Source organism: Mandrillus leucophaeus, unplaced genomic scaffold (genome assembly GCF_000951045.1).
Source record: "Mandrillus leucophaeus isolate KB7577 unplaced genomic scaffold, Mleu.le_1.0 Scaffold857, whole genome shotgun sequence".
Taxonomy (NCBI): domain Eukaryota; kingdom Metazoa; phylum Chordata; class Mammalia; order Primates; family Cercopithecidae; genus Mandrillus; species Mandrillus leucophaeus.
Genome location: NW_012109330.1, coordinates 435,005 through 452,240, shown reverse-complemented (window position 1 = coordinate 452,240; position 17,236 = coordinate 435,005). Strand labels below are relative to the sequence as shown.

The 17,236-nt window shown below is 59.8% G+C and overlaps 1 protein-coding gene across 1 annotated transcript in view; it reads left to right on the top strand.

Annotated features, from left to right (window-relative positions):
* The window catches only part of CELSR2 (cadherin, EGF LAG seven-pass G-type receptor 2), a 36,794-nt gene extending 19,825 nt beyond the window's left edge, over nucleotides 1–16,969 (top strand). The window contains 33 exon segments of the mRNA XM_011968724.1: nucleotides 2–325; nucleotides 2,267–2,489; nucleotides 2,738–2,853; nucleotides 3,033–3,121; nucleotides 3,509–3,666; nucleotides 4,028–4,191; nucleotides 4,364–4,489; nucleotides 4,833–4,999; nucleotides 5,301–5,588; nucleotides 5,673–5,847; nucleotides 6,084–6,225; nucleotides 6,406–6,526; nucleotides 6,945–7,128; nucleotides 7,305–7,406; nucleotides 8,757–8,851; nucleotides 9,060–9,269; nucleotides 9,789–9,972; nucleotides 10,085–10,213; nucleotides 10,315–10,495; nucleotides 10,628–10,795; nucleotides 10,905–11,031; nucleotides 11,144–11,344; nucleotides 11,648–11,822; nucleotides 12,147–12,259; nucleotides 12,437–12,516; nucleotides 12,606–12,732; nucleotides 12,820–12,942; nucleotides 13,499–13,626; nucleotides 13,859–13,947; nucleotides 14,053–14,247; nucleotides 14,386–14,556; nucleotides 14,656–14,890; nucleotides 15,241–16,969. Of these exon segments, the coding sequence (XP_011824114.1) occupies nucleotides 2–325; nucleotides 2,267–2,489; nucleotides 2,738–2,853; nucleotides 3,033–3,121; nucleotides 3,509–3,666; nucleotides 4,028–4,191; nucleotides 4,364–4,489; nucleotides 4,833–4,999; nucleotides 5,301–5,588; nucleotides 5,673–5,847; nucleotides 6,084–6,225; nucleotides 6,406–6,526; nucleotides 6,945–7,128; nucleotides 7,305–7,406; nucleotides 8,757–8,851; nucleotides 9,060–9,269; nucleotides 9,789–9,972; nucleotides 10,085–10,213; nucleotides 10,315–10,495; nucleotides 10,628–10,795; nucleotides 10,905–11,031; nucleotides 11,144–11,344; nucleotides 11,648–11,822; nucleotides 12,147–12,259; nucleotides 12,437–12,516; nucleotides 12,606–12,732; nucleotides 12,820–12,942; nucleotides 13,499–13,626; nucleotides 13,859–13,947; nucleotides 14,053–14,247; nucleotides 14,386–14,556; nucleotides 14,656–14,890; nucleotides 15,241–15,268 (5,138 nt within the window). The 3' untranslated portion in view covers nucleotides 15,269–16,969.
* The last annotated feature ends 267 nt before the right edge of the window (nucleotides 16,970–17,236 follow it).

The window sequence follows — 17,236 nt, the reverse complement described above, 5'->3', positions numbered from 1 at the left end:
AACCGCAGCTTGCTGACGGCCATCTCGGCGCAGCGCGTGCTGCCCTTCGACGACAACATCTGCCTGCGGGAGCCCTGCGAGAACTACATGCGCTGTGTGTCGGTGCTGCGCTTCGACTCCTCCGCGCCCTTTATCGCCTCCTCCTCCGTGCTCTTCCGGCCCATCCACCCCGTCGGGGGTCTGCGCTGCCGCTGCCCGCCCGGCTTCACGGGTGACTACTGTGAGACGGAGGTGGACCTCTGCTACTCGCGGCCCTGTGGCCCCCACGGGCGCTGCCGCAGCCGCGAGGGCGGCTACACCTGCCTCTGTCGTGATGGCTACACGGGTGAGCCAAGGGAGGGGACCCATGGGGCAGCCCTGGAAGGCTCTGGTGCAGGCACAAATCAGGACAAATGATGGCGGCTGCCTCATTCTCTTCCCGAGTGAAGTGCAGCTACACTGGGAGGTCATAAATCCGGCCTCCTCCCTGACAGCACTCCACTGAGGAAGGCAGCGCAAGGAGTGCTTCTCCCTGCTGCGCACGGGACACACAGGCAGTGTCATTGCGGGTAGAGCTGACTCCAGAGCCAGTCGGCCTGGGTTCGTGTCTCAGCGTTGCCACTAGTAGCTGTGTGACCTTGAACAAATTACTTAATCTCTCTGGCCCTCAGTTATTTGAAATGGAGGTAATGACCGTGCTTAGGTCATAAGTTGGTTGTGAGGATTAATGTAATTAATTTGATACTTGGAAACAGCTGGTGGCATGGAAGGTGTTGGCTTTGATTTAAGGGAACGCTGAGATTGGGTGACTTGCTCCCGGTCTCATCACAGCTGGTTTAGATGTGAGGCTGGGCCTAGAACCTGGTCTCTACACCGCTGAGCGAATTCCCTTTCTGAGCTGCAGCAAGTACTTTTCTCCCCAGGCATTAAGGGGAAGACACAGAAGTGCTGGGGGAACTGGAAGGGGTTGGGTTCTGAGATGGGGTGCTCCAGAAGATCATTGCACCTGTGTGGGCCTGGGCAGAATGGCTCCACCTCTGCCCAGGTGCTGGTAAAAGAGGGTCCTGGCTAGGGGACTTCCCTGTTGGCCTGTCAGCCAAGGTCTTTACACATCTTGCTCCCTGGGATGCTCACTGCCTCTGCTCTATGCTCCTGACCCCTCCCTTCAGGCTCCTGCATCTTCTCAGGGCACTCCCTGCTTCCCTTCCCTTCCCTGCAGGCCCTTCCTTCCGAGATGCCCAAGCCCTGCTCCCTGTCCTCCAGTGCTATGCCCACTGGCTCTGCCAGCAGCCATAGGCAGGCCCCACTCCCTTCCCTGCTGCATCTTCCTGCCCAGAACTTACCAGACTTGACTTCTCTTTGCTGCTGCTAGGGGTGGGGGGAAGGGGAGGGGCGGGCATGGGGGAGGGGAGAGGAGTCTTTGTCCAGGAGGATGGTGGGGGGGTTGGGGGGGTTAGAGTAGGCGAACAACAGTTTCCATGGAAACAAGAGCCAGTCACTAGGCACAGGAGCTGAGAACCTATCTCTAGAATCTGGGAATGGGGAGGGAGAGAAGGGTGGATTTTCCCATCTGATGTTGGAGTTTTCAGCTCCTCTGTTGAATTGTCTGAGCCCTCAGAGCTCAGTTTCTCACTTTCAGCATGTCCCACGTGCACAAAGGTCCTCAGTCTGGACCCCAGGGCTCAAGGTGGGAGGCCTCTGCCCCATTCCTGGGGGCTCCCCAGCTTCTCTCTCTTACTCCTCCATAACCCAGACAAATCTAAGTGGAAGCCTGGTCCCATCCCCGGGGAGGGAAACTGATCTCAATGCCTGAGAGGGACAAAAGCACCAGTAGGAAGGAGGGAGGAGGGAGGCTCCCAGCCCACCCACTGTCCTGCAGGCCCATCTGCCTGTGCACATTTACCCTCTTGGGGGCCAGGACACCCCCAGGCATGCTTGGTAGTGTGACATCGAAGGCTCCCAGGAGCCTTACAACCAAGTGTCCCAGCAGGCCTGTGCTTATGAAACCCAAATGGGGTAGGGAAGGGGCTGGGAACTCCGAGGAACTTGCAGTGTGTGGAGCTGTGGCGAGAGCGGCTCAGTGAGCCAAACAGGGTGCCCAGGAAGGCCTGGGGACCGTAGATCTCAGAGAAGATGGCACAGGAGAGGAAGTGGGGGTGCCTGGGAGGTTTGGGGGGTATTACAAGGGTCACGGGAGGCCGTGGGAGCTATCACTGGGTTGTGGGGGGTCTCAGTTCGCCTCCCGTCCTCAGGTACTTGGTACTCACCTGCCTTTCCTCTTGTCCAGGTGAGCACTGTGAGGTGAGTGCTCGCTCAGGCCGTTGCACCCCAGGTGTCTGCAAGAATGGGGGCACCTGTGTCAACTTGCTGGTGGGCGGTTTCAAATGTGATTGCCCATCTGGAGACTTCGAGAAGCCCTACTGCCAGGTGACCACGCGCAGCTTCCCCGCCCACTCCTTCATCACCTTTCGTGGCCTGCGCCAGCGTTTCCACTTCACCCTGGCCCTCTCGTGAGTGGCTGGGCGCTGGGGGTAGGGAGCAGGCCTGGTGGGCGTCTGAGGTGCCTCCTGTTCTGTGGATGAAGTAAGAGGTCAGGCATCGAAAGAGCGTGGAGCAGGCTGCCAGCAGAGCCAGGAGCTCTTGGAGTTGCCTGTGGTTCTGCTAGCAGATCTCCCTCCCCTGCGCTGGTTAGGTGGTGGGGGTGCTGGCATCAAGGTGGATACCCCATTCCCTGCCCCCATCCCCAACCCCTGTTCAGGTTTGCCACAAAGGAGCGCGATGGGTTGCTGTTGTACAATGGGCGTTTTAATGAGAAGCATGACTTTGTGGCCCTCGAGGTGATCCAGGAGCAGGTCCAGCTCACCTTCTCTGCAGGTGATCACAGTTGCCCCCCATCCTTGCCCATCTTCCAAAGATCCCGAGTCTCCCAGCCCCCGACCCCAAGCCACATACTCTAATCAGCCAAACCTGGGCCCAGCCCCAGCCACTGGCACCCCAACCCTGCCTTTCCCAGCCCTCATCTGGCATCCCAGCTCACCTGATCCTTTCCTCAGGGGAGTCAACCACCACGGTGTCCCCATTCGTGCCCGGAGGAGTCAGTGATGGCCAGTGGCATACAGTGCAGCTGAAATACTACAATAAGGTGGGTGTGGAGGGCACAGAGGGTTGGGGTTCTGTTCTTGCCTCAGGTGCTTACGCAGCCCTGAATGGCACCGCCTCCAGGCTTGGGTGGGCTGGTCAGGGCATTTCTGGCTGAGAGGAAGGGAGCGGCTGGGAAGGTACCACCTTGCTGGGCATTCCCACCCCACTGGGCACTGCTTGATGCTCCCTGTTCCACTAGGCAGCCGCAGACTTGGACACTGAGGAAGGTAGTTACATGCATAAACCATGTGAGCACACGTGTGTGTATGCATGTATGTACGTGTGTCTGGGCATGTGGGTGCACACAGAGGCACCCAGTGTGTGCTGGCCATGAACCTAGTGGGCTCTGCATCAAGTGTCCCCCTTCTTTGCTCTTTCCTGTCCACAGCCACTGTTGGGTCAGACAGGGCTCCCGCAGGGCCCATCAGAGCAGAAGGTGGCCGTGGTGACCGTGGATGGCTGTGACACAGGGGTGGCCTTGCGCTTCGGATCTGTCCTGGGCAACTACTCCTGTGCTGCCCAGGGCACCCAGGGTGGCAGCAAGAAGTGAGCAGGGAAAAGGGCCAGGGATGGGGTGAAGTGAGGGCAGAGCCAGACAGGGAGGGAAGGTGGAGAGGGTGGGCTTCTGGGGGCTCCCTCCCTTTGCCTCCCTTAGCCCCTGCTCAGCCCTGGGGATGGGGTCAAGACTGGGGAATCAGAGCAAGGCCCTGTGGGGCAGTCTGGGGAGGGGGCCAAGTGTTGGACAAGAACAGTTCCAGGTGGGGGTGACCCCCTTCCTGAGCACTGCTCTGCAGGGCCCCTTGGACACCTGCCTAGGCCCTTCCTGTCTCCGGCCTGGTGGCAGAGCAAGCGGAGGACCGGTCGCTCCCAGCCCTGCCTTGTGCTGCCACCATCTTTTCTCCCCCAGGTCTCTGGATCTGACGGGGCCCCTGCTACTAGGCGGAGTGCCTGACCTGCCTGAGAACTTCCCAGTCCGAATGCGGCACTTCGTGGGCTGCATGCGGAACCTGCAGGTGGACAGCCGGCACATAGACATGGCTGACTTCATTGCCAACAATGGCACTGTGCCTGGTATGGGCGCCCGGGGTGGAGTCAGGCTGGGATCCCAGTGCTGAGGGGAGGGGCTGTGCCTGGTGTGAGGATGCCAGAATGCAGGGTTTCAGAGGCCTCTCTAGCTGCTGCCACAGGATTCCTCTTTACAGCCCCGGCTCAGGTCCACTGAGAGGCCTTCTCTCCATTCCAGGCTGCCCTGCCAAGAAGAACGTGTGTGACAGCAACACTTGCCACAATGGGGGCACCTGCGTGAACCAGTGGGACGCGTTCAGCTGCGAGTGCCCCCTGGGCTTCGGGGGCAAGAGCTGCGCCCAGGGTAGGAGGGGCGGCTGTTAGAGGCTGAGGCCTGGGTGCTATCAACAGCCTGGGAATTGGCAGGGTTGGGGCAGGCGCTGGGCAGGCCTCCGCTGAGCCGGGCTGTGGGTGGAAAAGCGTGTCTGGGCAGAGCCCTGAGAGGGCAACACAGGAGACAAAGGGGCCAGTCAGAGGCAGGCCTGGGCACAGCGTGGGGCGGGCCCAGGGCAGGTACGAACTTTGGAGGGCGGGGCTGATGAGGGGAGTGGGCTCTGCCTCCCATGCAGCCGCCACCGCTGAGCATCACACCCCCAGGGCCCTCCACGGCTCCACCCGTCACAGTCTGCCTTTTCCTGTCTCCCCAGAAATGGCCAATCCACAGCACTTCCTGGGCAGCAGCCTGGTGGCCTGGCATGGCCTCTCGCTGCCCATCTCCCAACCCTGGCACCTCAACCTCATGTTCCGCACTCGCCAGGCCGACGGTGTCCTGCTGCAGGCCGTCACCAGGGGGCGAAGCACCATCACCCTACAGGTGATGCAGGGAAGAGCCGGCTGGCCCTGGCCTGGCCGTAGGGCCCTGGTAGCCTCTAGGGGGCTGGACAGAAGTGGCTGGGCAGGTCCTGGGCAGGGGTGGGGACAGATAGAGGCCACTGGATCCATTGGGAAGGTCAATGCTGCCACCTATTGGGCCTGAAGGAAATAAATACACTTTCCTCTCTGTGGCCTGAGCTGGGCAGCAGGATGGGTTTGGTGGTCCAGAAAGGGGAACTGTGCACTGGAGAAGAGTGATGAAGGCCGTTTGCTGACGCTGCTTTCTTTCCTCCTGGTGTCAGCTACGGGAGGGCCACGTGGTGCTGAGCGTAGAGGGCACAGGGCTCCAGGCCTCCTCTCTCCGTCTGGAGCCAGGTCGGGCCAATGACGGTGACTGGCACCATGCACAGCTGGCACTGGGAGCCAGTGGGGGGCCCGGCCATGCCATTCTGTCCTTCGATTATGGGCAGCAGAGAGCAGAGGGCAACCTGGGCCCCCGGCTGCATGGTCTGCACCTGAGCAACATAACAGTGGGCGGAATACCTGGGCCAGCCGGCGGTGTGGCCCGTGGCTTTCGGGGCTGTTTGCAGGTGAGTGTCCTGCCCTGCCCTCCCATCTTCCCTACCACTTCAGCTCTGCTCCACTGAGGGCAACACTGCTCCTGTCCCTCCCAGGGTGTGCGGGTGAGCGATACGCCGGAGGGGGCTAACAGCCTGGATCCCAGCCGTGGGGAGAGCATCAACGTTGAGCAAGGCTGTAGCCTGCCTGACCCTTGTGACTCAAACCCGTGTCCTGCCAACAGCTATTGCAGCAATGACTGGGACAGCTATTCCTGCAGCTGTGATCCAGGTATGCTAAGGATCCAGGGCAACAGGCAGGTTATCAGGTGCCTGGGGCCACATGCTGGCTCTGCTGTGTGACTTGGGGCATGGGGCATCACATCACTTCTCTGAGCCTTAGTCGTCGACACAGCAAAGCCAGCTGATAGGATGCTACGTGGGAAGAAATAGATGAAGGTGGGTTTCATGGAAGACAGTGCGAGGGGAGGGTGGGGGAATGAGCCTCTCTGGTCCTTCTGGTCCCAGGTTACTATGGTGACAACTGTACTAATGTGTGTGACCTGAACCCGTGTGAGCACCAGTCCGTGTGTACCCGCAAGCCCAGTGCCCCCCATGGCTATACCTGCGAGTGTCCTCCAAATTACCTTGGGCCGTACTGTGAGACCAGGTAAGCAGACCAGGGCATGTGGCAGCAGGTCCCAGTGGCTGCTACTCCTCTTTGTGTGTCCCTCAGAGCCCTGAAAGCCTGGCTGATCCACAACCAGGGTCAGAAGGGCCACACAGGGCTCACCTAGGTTAGGTGGGAGTGGCAGGGGGAGCTCATGCCTGCCTGGATCCCTCTCTGCAGAATTGACCAGCCTTGTCCCCGTGGCTGGTGGGGACATCCCACATGTGGCCCATGCAACTGTGATGTCAGCAAAGGCTTTGACCCAGACTGCAACAAGACAAGCGGCGAGTGCCACTGCAAGGTGACAGCCCCAAACAAGCCCCCACTGTGGCCACTTGGGCCTCTGTCCACATCTCCTCGGCCCTAGGGGGAGGCTATAGAGATGGGTCTTCCTGCAAAGTCGAGGGCCTTGTGCCTTTGCCCTCATAGGCGGAGCTGTTGACCGCTTACCTTCATGTGGCTGAGGTGCAGACCCTGGGCCAATGTGTAACCCATGGGCTCTGGGCCTGGTGTGGTGGTGGTTTGCAGCCTGTTCTGATTGTGTGACATCTCACTGATGGGCTCAACTCCAAAGCATTGCTAGTGTTAATTATTTTGAATGCTGCTCCTGAGGGGACCTGAGGTCGGGACCCCCTCCAGAGGGGCCACAGCTGAGAGGACCCATGAGCATCCTGGGAAGAGAGCCTGGCCAGTGACACCCTTCCTCCCTCATTTCTCAGGAGAACCACTACCGGCCCCCAGGCAGCCCCACCTGCCTCTTGTGTGACTGCTACCCCACAGGCTCCTTGTCCCGCGTCTGTGACCCTGAGGACGGCCAGTGTGCATGCAAGCCAGGTGTCATCGGGCGTCAGTGTGACCGCTGTGACAACCCTTTTGCTGAGGTCACCACCAATGGCTGTGAAGGTGTGGCTCCTGGGACGGGTGGGCAGCCCTCTTCACAGTGTGCTGGGCACCTGCACCCCAGGGAAGCCAGGAAGGGGTGGTTGCAGTCCTGGGGAGATCCTAGGGAGGGCTGGGGATCCTGGGCAGGACCGCAGAGGGAGAGCTGCTCCTGGGTGACCATGTGCTCTTCCCCGCAGTGAATTACGACAGCTGCCCACGAGCGATTGAAGCTGGGATCTGGTGGCCCCGTACCCGCTTTGGGCTGCCCGCTGCTGCTCCCTGTCCCAAAGGCTCCTTTGGTAGGTGTTGGAGGCCCCAGTGTGATATTGAGGACATGGCCTCTGCTGTTAGTGGGATGAGGGCAGGAAGCCCCTGGCTGAAGATCCGGGGACTCTGCTTTCTGGCCTCCAGGTCCTGGGATTTCATTTCGCATCTTCCTTGGCTCACGGTCCCCCTTCCCCTGTTGCCCAATTGTGCCTACATCTTAGACTCTTTTTTTTTCTTTTTTCTGAGACAGAGTCTCGCATTGTCACCCAGGCTGGTGTGCAGTGGTGCGATCTCTGCTCACTACCACCTCCGCCTCCCAGGTTCAAGCAATTTTCCTGCCTCAGCCTCTGGCTGCTGTCACACCTGGCTATTTTGTTGTTGTTGTTGTTGTTGTTTTTCTTTTTTCTTTTTGGTATTTTTAGTAGAGACAGAGTTTCACCATGTTGGCCAGTCTGGTCTCGAACTCCTGACCTCATGATCCGCCTGCCTCGGCCTCCCAGAGTGCTGGGATTACAGGCGTGAGCCACTGCGCCCCGCCACATCTTGGACTCCATTTTTTTTTTTTTTTTTTTGAGATGGAGTCTCACTCTGTCATCAGGCTGCAGTGCAGTGGCGTGATCTCGGCTCTCTGCAACCTCCACCTCACAGGTTCAAGTGATTCTTCTGCCTCAGCCTTCCGAGTAGCTGGGACTCCAGGTGTGTGCTACCATGCCCAGCTAATTTTTTGTATTTTTTTAAGTAGAGACAGGGTTTCACCGTGTTGGCCAGGATGGTCTCAAATCTCTTGACCTCGTGATCAGCCTGCCTCAGCCTCTGAAAGTGCTGGGATTACAGGCATGAGCCACTGCATCCGTCCCACATCTTGGACTCTTAACAAAAATGCTGAAAAACCTGCACAGTGCTCGGCATAGGGCTGTGCTAGAGATTCAAAGATGAATCATGCAGGGTTCCCATCGTCAGCTCACCACCGAGTCCTGGAGTTATGCCACCACAAAGGCAGACAGTCTGGGGAGTAGGGGTGTTGGCTGCTGACCCGGGAGACCCAGCCCAGTATGGGGGATGGTGCTGGTCCTGGACTGACGATGAGTAGGTTCATAGGCAGGAAGTGGTGGAGAGCACAGAGTGGTGACTGGAGACAGGCAGGATGAGGGCTCAAGGAGGTCACATGCCCTGTTCCCCCAGAGCCCCGTGTGGACCCATCTTGCAGAGATTTTTGGCCCTGGTGTTCCACATACCTGTCTTCCTGTTTCACCAGAGCTCTTGTTTGCTAGTTGCTGTCCCTGGCCCATGAGGTGCTGGCCTCCAGCAGAACCTGTCAGCCAGTCCTCAGGGGCTTCCTGTGTGTCTCCCTGAGGGCAGCCCTTTTGGCTTCCTTCCCGCAGGGACTGCTGTGCGCCACTGTGATGAGCACAGGGGGTGGCTCCCCCCAAACCTCTTCAACTGCACGTCCATCACCTTCTCAGAACTGAAGGGCTTCGTAAGTGAACCGCCTCGTCGCCATCTTTTCCCTCTCCTTCATGCTGAGTCTCACTTGCCCCTACTCCCATCTTTGAGAAACGGGATTCTGGAATTCCAGCCTGTGTGTTCCTGGTCTCCCAGCTAGAAAGGCCATCTCTCCCCTCCTGAGGTCCTTTTGCTCCAGAGTTCCTGCCCTCACTCCTGCTCCTCCACTCCCTCCTGTCTAGGCCGAGCGGCTACAGCGGAATGAGTCAGGCCTAGACTCAGGGCGCTCCCAGCGGCTGGCCCTGCTCCTGCGCAATGCCACGCAGCACACAGTTGGCTACTTCGGCAGCGACGTCAAGGTGGCCTACCAGCTGGCCACACGGCTGCTGGCCCACGAGAGTGCCCAGCGGGGCTTCGGGCTGTCTGCCACGCAGGACGTGCACTTCACTGAGGTGGGGCTTGGAGGTTGCAGGGCTGGCTGGTTAGATGGGGGTCATGGTGAGTGAGCCTGCTCATGGCAACCTGGAGGGCAGAGGGGGCCTTCCCATCCCACCTATGAGGTGCTCCCTGCTGGCAGGAGGCCTCCGTGAAACCCGTGACCCTTGGCCCAGCCCTCTTCCCAACCCTTCTCATAGTAAGGTGTGTGTGCTGGGGCATGGTCTGACCCAGAACAGAGGCCTGCCTGTGGTACCACGGGCTGGGAGGAAGCAGTATCTCAAGACATCTGTGTGGGTCCAGGCACAGAGCTGGGAAGCTCTTATGTAGAGAATGAGGAGGAGGGCGAAGGGGCAGAGCATCCGGTGACCTGAGTGGGCAGTGCAGTCCAGGAGCATTTCAGGGGAGGCAATGGTGAGCGCAGAGGGAGGGGGCTGCCGGGAAGCGGGGGCTGGCCCGGGCACAGGCCGGGGCTCTGTGGCGGGGATGTCAGGTGTAGGCTGTGAGCACACCCACCGTGACCTTGCCCACCCCAGAATCTGCTGCGGGTGGGCAGCGCCCTCCTGGACGCAGCCAACAAGCGGCACTGGGAGCTGATCCAGCAGACAGAGGGTGGCACCGCCTGGCTGCTCCAGCACTATGAGGCCTATGCCAGCGCCCTGGCCCAGAACATGCGGCACACCTACCTAAGCCCCTTCACCATCGTCACACCCAACATTGGTGAGGCTGGTGCCAACAGGGGTTTGTGGAGGGAGTCCCCGACAAGGAAGGGCGGCTGTGCTGGGGTCCTGCCTGCCTCACAGGTCCTATCTGTGACCATCTCCTTCCTTAGTCATCTCTGTAGTGCGCTTGGACAAGGGGAACTTTGCTGGGGCCAAGCTGCCCCGCTACGAGGCCCTGCGTGGGGAGCGGCCCCCGGACCTTGAGACAACGGTCATTCTGCCTGAGTCTGTCTTCAGAGGTCAGTGGTGGCCATGGATTGAGTTGGGAGCTGGACCCCAGTGTCTGTGCAGACCCCACAGAGGGCAGGGCCCAGCTAAGTGTGACAGTGTCCCCTCCCAGAGACGCCCCCCGTGGTCAGGCCCGCAGGCCCCGGAGAGTCCCAGGAGCCAGAGGAGCTAGCACGGCGACAGCGACGGCACCCGGAGCTGAGCCAGGGTGAGGCTGTGGCCAGCGTCATCATCTACCGCACCCTGGCCGGGCTCCTGCCCCATAACTATGACCCTGACAAGCGCAGCCTGAGGTCAGTGGCTAGGGGACAGGTGTGGGTGGGGTGTGGGTCAGGCGGTGAGTGCTGAGGCATGGAGGGGGTCGGGGGCGTCTCCCCAGTCATGTGACTGCTGTGGTGACTGTGCACCTGCCTGCCCTACATCAGAGTCCCCAAACGCCCGATCATCAACACGCCTGTGGTGAGCATCAGTGTCCATGACGATGAGGAGCTTCTGCCCCGGGCCCTGGACAAGCCCATCACGGTGCAGTTCCGCCTGCTGGAGACAGAGGAGCGAACCAAGCCCATCTGTGTCTTCTGGAACCATTCGATCTTGTGAGCCTTCACTACCCTCGCCCCCCAGCCCCCAAGGCCTTGGGGTGAAAGCCCAGGCCCCTGCATGCCTCACCCTCCTTGTCTTCCTGACTCTGCCTTCCTCACACAGGGTCAGTGGCACAGGTGGCTGGTCGGCCAGAGGCTGTGAAGTCGTCTTCCGCAACGAGAGCCATGTCAGCTGCCAGTGCAACCACATGACGAGCTTCGCTGTGCTCATGGATGTGTCTCGGCGGGAGGTCGGGCCCCCAGGGGCAGATGCAGAGCCGTGGGTGGGCACTCAGGGCATGGGGCTGGGTGCTCAGGTCCTGCTCTTCCTAATTCCCTGGCCCCCTGCCACCCACTCTGCAGAATGGGGAGATCCTGCCACTGAAGACACTGACATACGTGGCTCTAGGTGTCACCTTGGCTGCCCTTCTGCTCACCTTCTTCTTCCTCACTCTCTTGCGTATCCTGCGCTCCAACCAACACGGCATCCGACGGAACCTGACAGCCGCCCTGGGCCTGGCTCAGCTAGTCTTTCTCCTGGGAATCAACCAGGCTGACCTCCCTGTAAGATGCTGCTACTGCCCAGAGACTGTCCCCACCTTCTCAGGCTACCTCCCCAGCCCCCACTGGCAACCCCTGCTCCTTCACCATGAACTCTAATAAGGTGCCTAGTGCAGCGCCTGGCCCAGGATTTCCTCTTCTCCAGGTCCCCCGGGATCCCCCAGCATCCTACGGGCATCTGCCTCTGGCCCAGGCTTCCCCGGAAGCAGTTCCCAACACCCAGGCCCTCCTCCCTGCCTGACCCAAAGCAGAGCCTGTCCTCTGGGTGGGCCCCGGTCACTGACCTGCCCTGGCCTGGGCCCTCAGTTTGCCTGCACAGTCATTGCCATCCTGCTGCACTTCCTGTACCTCTGCACCTTTTCCTGGGCTCTGCTGGAGGCCTTGCACCTGTACCGGGCACTCACTGAGGTGCGCGACGTCAACGCCGGCCCCATGCGCTTCTACTACATGCTAGGCTGGGGCGTGCCTGCCTTCATCACAGGTACCCCCACCCATTCCTGGCCTGGGGGTCCCACATCCTTAGGTCCACCTTTGTTCCCTCTTCTCCCCACCCACATACAGGCCCTGAGGCCCCACATCCCCATGCCCCAGACCAGCTTATTCACAGGTGTCCCTCTGCTTTAACCCAGACTCTGAGGCCGCCACCCAGGTGTTGCTTCCCTATCCTGGGGAGGACACAAGGGCCGATAGTGGGCAGAACCCTTTCCATGCTTTGTGCCTGGACCTGTGAGCCCACCTGCTTGCAGCCCTACTTCCCAGGCCCCTCACCACCCCTCGCCTGCTCCCGTCTGTCTCCATGCTCCAGGGCTAGCCGTGGGCCTGGACCCCGAGGGCTATGGGAACCCTGACTTCTGCTGGCTCTCCATCTATGACACGCTCATCTGGAGTTTTGCTGGCCCAGTGGCCTTTGCCGTCTCGGTGAGTGCTAGCAGGTGGGTTGGGTGTCACCTGTGGCCTTCCTTTGCTGTCCTCCTGCTACTGGGGCCATGTGTCCTCAGGACTCCCTTTAGGAACAGCTGAGGCCACGGGGCCTTGTGGGCTGGGTAGAAGCTGTTTGTCCCCACTGAGCACCCCATGTCCTCTGCCCCTGCCTAGATGAGTGTCTTCCTGTACATCCTGGCAGCCCGGGCCTCCTGTGCTGCCCAGCGGCAGGGCTTTGAGAAGAAAGGTCCTGTGTGAGTATAGGGTTGGGGTGCCTGGGCCGTGGGCAAGCACCAGCATGGGAGGCCTTATGGCCAGACTCATGGCCTGTCCCTATCCTTAGCTCGGGTCTGCAGCCCTCCTTCGCCGTCCTCCTGCTGCTGAGTGCCACATGGCTGCTGGCACTGCTCTCTGTCAACAGCGACACCCTCCTCTTCCACTACCTCTTTGCTGCCTGCAATTGCATCCAGGTAACTGGCCCAGCCTGTGGAGAAGGGAGGTACCTGGGCTGTGGGTACCTGAATATGCACAGACCGTTGCTGCCTCTTGCCTGCCAGGGCCCCTTCATCTTCCTCTCCTATGTGGTGCTTAGCAAGGAGGTCCGGAAAGCACTCAAGCTTGCCTGCAGCCGCAAGCCCAGCCCTGACCCTGCTCTGACCACCAAGTCCACCCTGACCTCGGTGAGGGAGCCAGGGGTCTTAGGCGGGTGGTGAAGGGAGGGAGAGGTAGGCGGCCCAGTGAGCCTGTACTTTTGGCCCACTCCCCTTTCCCTTTTCTCCATCTGTTCCTGGAAGGTGGAAGAGGGGGTGAAATGGTATGTTTGGCCTGGGGAGGAGATGTTGGAAAGGGTGTGTAGGATTTTGACTTGAGGGAGATGGGTCTGAGACAGATAATCAGGTAATAAAGTGCCTTACACCTGAGAATCTCTCATGAATTTTAGTAAATTTTCTGTCTCCCAAGGTGCTCTCAGGAGACAATTTCTGGTCCTATCTTTTACAGAGCCATTATATAGTGAGTCCAGGATCCCTGGGGGCATGCAGGGGTGGCACAGCTGTGGCAGAGCTATGACCACTGCCAGGCCTCAATACGGGGGCAGCAGAGAAGCAGGGCCCCCTCTTTCAGACCTGAGCATGTGGAAGGTGAAACTTAGGGCAAGTTCCCTCCACCCTCCTACTTCCCAGCCTGGGGCCAGCCATCCCACTCCCCTACTTACTGACCTCTCTGTTCCCTACCTAGTCCTACAACTGCCCCAGCCCCTACACAGATGGGCGGCTGTACCAGCCCTACGGAGACTCAGCTGGCTCTCTGCACAGCGCCAGCCGCTCGGGCAAGAGTCAGCCCAGCTACATCCCCTTCTTGCTGAGGTGAATCCTGGAAATGGGAGGGTGGAGGAGGGGAGGAGGGGCCCATGCATGCTGGACCCTGGCCAGCCAGCCGTTGGGAGTTGAGGAGCACACACTGTGGCTGACATGTGGGCCAGCTTGGATTAGAAGCTGTAAGGGACCCACGGCTGGAACCAGGATCCCAGGGGAGAGGAGAGACGGGGACCCTGGGCAAGGAGCCAGGCTGACCCCCAGCATGGTCTCGTCTTCCTAGGGAGGAGTCCACACTGAACCCTGGCCAAGGGCCCCCTGGCCTGGGGGATCCAGGCAGCCTGTTCCTGGAGGGTCAAGACCAGCAGCATGGTGAGGATGGCAAGACTCCGGCTCCCCAGTGGGGCAGTTGGCTGGCTTTCACTGAAGGTGGGTGGAGGTGGCTGGGCTGGCTGTGATCTCTCCCTGGCCTCCTAGATCCTGACACAGACTCCGACAGTGACCTGTCCTTAGAAGATGACCAGAGTGGCTCCTATGCCTCTACCCACTCATCAGACAGTGAGGAGGAAGAAGAGGAGGAGGAAGAGGAGGCTGCCTTCCCTGGAGAGCAGGGCTGGGATAGCCTGCTGGGGCCTGGAGCCGAGAGACTGCCCCTGCACAGTACCCCCAAGGGTGGGCCAACACCAGGGCTGTAGCCTTTGGGGCTGGTGGGAGGAGAATGGGCCTGGAGTTCTTGGGAAGCAGGACTAGGGTGGTGGCCTCCTGGCTATCTGCCCTCTGTGGGCCTCATCTACTTCCTTTCCCCACCAGATGGGGGCCCAGGGCCTGGGAAGGCCCCCTGGCCAGGAGACTTTGGGACCACAGCAAAGGAGAGTAGTGGCAATGGGGCCCCTGAGGAGCGGCTGCGGGAGAATGGAGATGCCCTGTCTCGAGAGGGGTCCCTGGGCCCCCTTCCAGGCTCTTCTGCCCAGCCTCACAAAGGTGAGTGGGGCACCCCCAGCTGCCGCGCTCCCCTCGTCAGCAGCCTCACACCTCACATTCTCCTGTGGCTGCACCTCACAGCCCCGCCCCGGCCCGCAGGCATCCTTAAGAAGAAGTGTCTGCCCACCATCAGCGAGAAGAGCAGCCTCCTGCGGCTCCCCCTGGAGCAATGCACTGGGTCTTCCCGGGGATCCTCTGCCAGTGAGGGCAGCCGGGGCGGCCCCCCTCCCCGCCCACCGCCCCGGCAGAGCCTCCAGGAGCAGCTGAACGGGGTCATGCCCATCGCCATGAGCATCAAGGCAGGCACGGTGGATGAGGACTCATCAGGCTCCGAGTGAGTGTGGCCGGGTGGGCGGGACGGGGTGCAGCCCTGCGGAGGCCCCACCTGGGCCCAGAGCTGCCTCCGGGCCTCCCCAGACGACTCTGGTTGGCTTTAGGAGGACAAATGGGTGAACTGGCCCAGCTCCCTTACTATGCCGTGCCCACAAACCATGGTGCCTTGCGGGGCGGGCCACCCCTCCTGGGCGCTACGCGGTGTAGCCCAGCCTAGGGCAGAGTGCGGGAGGATGGGGAGCTGGGGGTGCTTTCCTGTTTCCTTCGTCTGGTGAAAGCTGTCACTCTCTCCTCTGTTTCAACTAACCCTCTGTCTGCCTTTTCTGCCACTTTCCTTTCCTGCCTCTCCAGATTTCTCTTCTTTAACTTCCTGCATTAACCCTGGGCTGTGGCTCCTACGCCCGAGGCTCCCTTCCCTTCCCCAGCCGCACTCATGCCCTGCTCCTGTCTTGTGCTTTATCCTGCCCCGCTCCCCATCGCCTGCCCGCAGCAGCGACGAAACGTCCATCTGAGGAGCCTGGGCCTTGCCAGGAGGGGTACGCACCCCACCCAAGGCCATCTAGTGCCAACTCCCCCCCCACCATTCCCCTCACTGCACTTTGGACCCCTGGGGCCAACATCTCCAAGACAAAGTTTTTCAGAAAAGAGGAAAAAAAGAATTTAAAAAAGGATCTCCACTCTTCATGACTTCAGGGATTCATTTTTTTTATACGCTGGAAATTGACTCCCCTTTCCCTTCCCAAAGAGGATAGGACCTCCCAGGATGCTTCCCAGCCTCCCCTCAGTTTCCCATCTGCTGTGCCTCTGGGAGGAGAGGGACTCCTGGGGGGCCTGCCCCTCGTTCGCCATCACCAAAAGGAAAGGACAAAGCCACATGCACCCAGGGCGTCACACCCTTCGGGCTGCACCCGGGCAGGCCTCAGAACGGTGAGGGGCCAGGGCAAAGGGTGCGCCTCGCCCTGCCCGCGCTGCCTCTCCCAGGAACTGGAAAAGCCCTGTCTGGCGAGGGGGCAGAAGGACTCAGTGCCCCCGGACCCCCAAATGCTGCATGAACACATTTTCAGGGGAGCCTGTGCCCCCAGACGGGGGTCGGGCAGCCCCAGCCCCTCTCCTTTTCCTGGACTCTGGCCGTGCACGGCAGCCCAGGTGTTTGCTCAGTTGCTGACCCAAAAGTGCTTCATTTTTCCTGCCCGCCCCGCACCTGGGGCAGGCCAGTCATGTGTTAAGTTGCGCTTCTTTGCTGTGGTGTGGGTGGGGGAGGAAGAGTAAACACAGTGCTGGCTCGGCTGCCCTGAGGGTGCTCAAGCACAGGTTTCAAGTCTGGGTTCTGGTGTCCACTCACCCACCCGCCCCCAAAATCAGACAAATGCTACTTTGTCTAACCTGCTGTGGCCTCTGAGACATGTTCTATTTTTAACCCCTTCTTGGAATTGGCTCTCTTCTTCAAAGGACTAGGTCCTGTTCCTCTTTCTCCCCGACTCCACCCCAACTCCCTGTGAAGAGAGAGTTAATATATTTGTTTTATTTATTTGCTTTTTGTGTTGGGATGGGTTTGTGTCCAGTCCCGGGGGTCTGATATGGCCATCACAGGCTGGGTGTGTTCCCAGCAGCCCTGGCTTGGGGGCTCGGCGCCCTTCCCCCTGGCCCCAGGCCGCCATCTCCCCACTTCTCCTCCCCTCTCCTCAGTTTTGCCGACTGCTTTTCATCTGAGTCACCATTTACTCCAAGCATGTATTCCAGACTTGTCACTGACTTTCCTTCTGGAGCAGGTGGCTAGAAAAAGAGGCTGTGGGCAGGAAAGAAAGGCTCCTGTTTCTCATTTGTGAGGCCGGCCTCTGGCTTTTCTGCCATGGATTCTCCCCCTGTCTTCTCCCCTCAGCAATTCCTGTAAAGGGTTAAAAATTTAACTGGTTTTTACTACTGATGACTTGATTTAAAAAAATACAAAGATGCTGGATGCTAACTTGATACTAACCATCAGATTGTACAGTTCGGTTGTTGCTGTAAATATGGTAGCATTTTGTTGTTGTTGTTTTTTCATGCCCCATACTACTGAATAAACTAGTTCTGTGCGGGTACAGCACTGTCACTGTCTGCTTCTGTGTGGCACCCTGTCCTCCCACAGGGAGGAAGGCCTGGTCTCTGGAAAACAAAAGAGCTGGCAGGGCCCAGAAGTCCCCAGTGGGAGGTCAGGAGACTCAGACACCACTGGTTGATAAGCCTGTCCCTCGGTCTATGTCCATGACACTGCTCCCAAGTAGCCGGATCAGCGCAGAGCCCATTTCCTGGCATTTCCAAGGAAGACCTGGCGGGCAGGCAGGAAAGTGTCCTTTTCACCAGGACAGAA